This window comes from Pinus tabuliformis, chromosome X, assembly GCF_031772625.1.
Source record: "Pinus tabuliformis cultivar Carrire ecotype Pingquan chromosome X, CPIR1, whole genome shotgun sequence".
Classification (NCBI taxonomy): Eukaryota; Viridiplantae; Streptophyta; class Pinopsida; order Pinales; family Pinaceae; genus Pinus; species Pinus tabuliformis.
Genome location: NC_142308.1, coordinates 1,400,304,744 through 1,400,309,665, shown reverse-complemented (window position 1 = coordinate 1,400,309,665; position 4,922 = coordinate 1,400,304,744). Strand labels below are relative to the sequence as shown.

The 4,922-nt window shown below is 34.6% G+C and overlaps 1 protein-coding gene across 1 annotated transcript; it reads left to right on the top strand.

Annotated features, from left to right (window-relative positions):
• Window positions 1-3,307: 3,307 nt before the first annotated feature.
• Window positions 3,308-4,674, top strand: LOC149145261 (uncharacterized). Its single transcript, XM_089448386.1, has one exon. It carries the CDS (start codon window positions 3,712-3,714, stop codon window positions 4,618-4,620), a length of 909 nt encoding a protein of 302 aa, XP_089304512.1. The 5' UTR covers window positions 3,308-3,711; the 3' UTR covers window positions 4,621-4,674.
• Window positions 4,675-4,922: the final 248 nt, after the last annotated feature.

Below are 4,922 nucleotides of genomic sequence, written 5' to 3'. Positions count from 1 at the left end.
TCCTAAGTGCAAATAATTTTTCTTTAATCTCTTTGCCTCTGCCTGTAATTCTTTGGGTTTTAACAGAGATATAGTTTGTATACTATCTGAATTCTCCTGAATCTGGCTTACAAACTCTTTAATGCTTATTCTAGTGGCTGCTATTAAATGAAAAGCAGAAAGGTCACTATACACTTCTGAGGGAGCTATCTAGGGTAGTTCCCATCGGGCTAATGGCTGGGTGTCTTCATAAGACGGTTCATCAGAATTCAAAACTCTGCTAGAGCTACTAGCAAACATCTCCCTTAATGGATTTTCCTCAGCCTGTGAATCTTTCTCTTCAAGCTCTCGGAAAGAAACAGACTTTCTGAAAGTTTCCATTCTTAAATGAGTACTTTTAGTTTTGAATACCAACCTTAAGAACCAGACGTTACTGGCTCTGATACCAAATTTTTAAGCAGGGGCTCCTGTCACGAGCTTGCTACTGCTGCGTATTTTTAAGCATTTGCTTAATTAATGATGCCTCTTCAACATAGTGGCAGGATTTCTCATTAAAAAGGCACCAAGGCCACATTCTATCACGCCTTAGAAAAGTAGAAGTTTTGTTCATATATAACTGTTTTTTTCAATAATCCTTATTTTCTAAACTTTTATTTATTTAATTTTTAAATTAAATTATAAATTTAATAATATTTTTTTTTTTTTATTATTTATTTAATTTCTAGATCAAATTATAATTTTTGATATAAAATTTGCAAAATTTTATTTTAACTCTTTTTAAATCAAATAATAAATTTTTAAAAAATGCAAATAGCAAATAATTTATAATATAATATCTATAAATTTGTATTAAACTTTAAATGATTTTGACATTAATATCTATTTTAAAAATCACAATTACATATTTATATATTATATATTTTAATTCCAATTAAATATATATACATAATTGAGAAAATTTAATAATGACCTCCTAAAGTCTCATTCTGACCTTATGATACTTATTAGAAATCAATTATCTTGATGTTGACTCTTCGTTAATTAAGCAAAAAATGAACGAAAAAAAATGCTTTGGTGTCATTGTCATAAGGCAACAAATGTATGTTTTTAGAAACTTATCATCACATAGCCAATAGTGATCGATCGCTTGCCCCCATCACGGTCGTTGTATTGTGGGCCCATTCTAACCGATAACTTTCGACACGGTTTATCAAAATCGATGAACATGTGACTGCATTGCATAAGAAGGGACACCGTCACGCGTTACATAAGGATATGGTGTAGCGAAATGAAAGTACCATGAACATGTGACCGGTGCATTAAGAATGAATCCCTGTTGTCGGATGCGGTCGACTTTGGCGTACACAACACTCCAATCATCCTGGATGTTTGGCTTCACATTGAAAAGATAGTCTAGAACAAAACTGACCAGGTTCCCCTTGCACACCTGAACGGCCTGCGCTACTCATTACAAACCTTTATTTGATGTACCATCAAGATAGATATTATCTATAAATTATTAAAAAGTTATTTTTGTTTCTGGCCACAAAAACAAAATATTTTAATAAAAAAATAATTTCATAACAATATCATTCATTTTAATAATTAAAAGTAAATTATATATTTTTTAAGTTTTATGAGTAATTTAATTGGTTATCAAAGTAACGTTGATTTTGAGTAAATTGAAAAGTTTTAATTTACATTTTTTTATATTATAAAAGGTTTGTAGCTTAAATTGATCATTTTAACATTTGTAGATCTAAAATTAAGATGGATCTAGACTGATTTAATTTTAACCTTTAAATAAATCATATTAAAGAAGTATATCATGAGAAAAAAACATGGACTAAGAAAAACGTGAAAAACAACCATAAATTAGAGAAAAAAAAAAAAATTAACCACCAAAATATTAAACACTACAACATCTAGTTGAGAGCGTTTCTTGAAACAATTAAATTTTTCAATAAAATGTTGATTTAGTATTTCTAAACTGAAAAGATAAACAAACTTATAGAGACATCATTAACATTATCTTATCTTGAATAAGAATGGCTTATTGTATGTGACTTAACTACTCATTTATAGAGACATCACTAACATTTGCTTATCTTAAATACAAATTGCTTTTGTATATGACTTAACTACTCATTTATGATATGGAAAAATGAATTTATTTTATTACATGCTAACCTGTATGGATATAAATTTCTTTAGCTTGCTTGTATTTTATTATGTAATATAATAATCTAAAAATGGGCACTCCATAAATTTTTTAAAATAAATCATTTTTATAAATAAACATAAATTTATATAAATTTAAAATATGTTTATTAAATATTAAAAGATTAAAAAATATAAGTAAATATTTTATATTTAAATTACTATAATAATGATGATGATAATGAATTAGTTATATTAATAGAATTTTATATCATAATATTTTTATTATTTAAATTAAAAATTAATTATTATTAGTCTAAAAGAAAAAATAATAAATAATAATAATTTTTTATAATTTTTTAAAAAATTAACTTATTTTCATTGGTGTTTTTTTATCGAAGGCAAAGGAATTGGACTGTCAAAAGTGGCTGGAATCAGACTATAAAATTTCAAGAAATCTAACAAGGTTTGAATCATATTTTTTATGGTAGAAATAGATTCAGCGTCATCAAAATTTATATTTACAAAAATCCCTGCAAAACATGACTAAAATTTCCATAATTTTCAAAACAAATTTTTATAAAGCTTTTTGAAATATTTTTTATATTATTTAATATTAAATTTTATTAAAAATAAATTTTATATATTCAAAATCAATCCTTCCTCTGAAAATAAATATTCAAAATCAATCACAATTTTATACAAAATTCCTAATGGGTGAAATTCCAATTTGGATGAAAAAAAGTTGTCCGAAGAAATCACACATGTAAAAGGAAACCAAATATGATCCAGATCGCCAAATTATCTTATTCCTTCATGAAAAACGAAACAAGATATGACAAAGATCGCCGACTCATTTATTCCTTCCCGAAAAACGAAACAAAATATGACCAAGATAGCCAACGTGGCCACCACGTGTAAGAGCGTTGCGGATCATGTCACGCACCGCGCCAAGTTGTGAGACTCGAGTTCGCTGGCATGTGTTTTATCTTCCAGTGAGGCAATCGCTAAGCTGTCGTAGATTGTCATTATGCAAAATCCTGAAACACCAATCTATAGTTTCGTCGGCGGAATAATTAGCGCGACTGTCTAATCCTGTTGACCGAGCTCATGCCTCTTGTTGTCACCCTACAAATGGCTTCTCTGCCAACAAGAGAAACATGTGTACATTTTGGCCGATTCACCCTCCGGTGCATTAACTTTTATTTCCAGTTGCGTGGAACCGCCATCAATCGGTTATGGTAGCGAATTCCTCTCGTTCTCTGCCGGATACCCCGTCGGTGCGTCGTCTTCATTAGGTGGAAGTGCAGTGATGTAGTTAGCGTGGCCTTAATTGGGAAATCTGCTCTGTGTTTTGCTAGTTGGAGGTACAGGTAGCACTCGCTCCATGCCTTTCGTTGTCATAAAATGTCCTCCTCCTCGGGCCTGACGTTGCTGCAACAGCGTACTGCTATTCATTTTCTTCTTCCGCGCATGAAACGTCTATCTATATTACAGGGTCGCCATGGGGGACCTTGCATCGCGGAATCATTATTAAATCGCTTAGTAGCTGCGTGAATTAACGATATAATTATGAGTCTGTGCAAGAGCTTTCCCACATCTCTGGTATTCTCTGAAGAGAATTCCAAACACGGAAATCCTTTGTATCTTCCGCCAAGGTTGACGAATTTATTATTCGACCGATCTTCTGAAGCTAATAACGTCCTCAGAGCGCCCGAGAGTGATAATTCTGATGTGCGCTTGGTCGAGTTGCCGTCATCGATGACAGAGAAAACTAGCGAAAATACTGCTTTGGAGATTAGCTCAAAATTGGGTATTGATAATATTGAGGGCTGTTCGAAGAAATCTGAGGATTATGTCGATAGCTGGTCTTTATGTCAGCCAGATAAATCTTTTGAATCGCTTCTAGGGGGCTCGCCGCTGCCCGCTAATGCTCGGCCTTGTTCAATTGGGATCTGCCCGGTGAGCCAGAATTCATGCAGTAATCCATGCGGTTACAGCCTTCAGTTTTGCACGGAGAGTTTGGGCTTCGAAAGCTCAGAGGAGAGGGAGGATTGTTCTGCGGAGTCTACTTCGCTTATGAAGCCTTGTGGTGAAGAAGATGAAGAAGAGAAACGGGCATTACAAATTGACACTGAATGTTTCTTCGATGCTAATGCCGAAGGCGGAGCAGAAAATGTCATGAATTCGGCGATGTGCTTGCAGGGTTACGGTACCGTGGGAGCCAAAAGGTATGGAGGTCAGAGCCGGGCTACGGCTTGTGCCCCAAAGTTCCCGCCTCCGCTGCCTTCCATAGCGAGAAATGGGCAGGCGTGTGTTTTCCTGAAGCCCCTGAGAAAGGATGGCAGGTTCATGCTGCAGGAAGTGAAGGTTCCTCGGCAGGAATTCTTTCACGCATCGCGTCAGGACGGCCGTTTGAGGCTTCAGCTCGTTCGAAACGACGACGACCATTCTTCGCGAGGCGACGAGGGAGACATGTGACGGCGACTGGTTGTCGAATTCACATCAGCGGCCCCTTGCAAGGCAGGGGTACCATCATGGATGACAATGACGCACACGTTGAATCTTGGACAGCCGTGTTACACGTCATGGTCGATTCTCAACGAACGCAAGATTTTTTAAGCGAAAATGCACGTCTATCTGTTAAACTGGGTGTGTCACCAGTGAACTGCATATATGTGATGCAGTGTGTATAGGGTTTTGGGGCCACGGTCCAAGTTTGCAAAGATAAAATAACAATGGGTGGATTTAATAAAATTATTGATCTGTTTTACAATATTTAT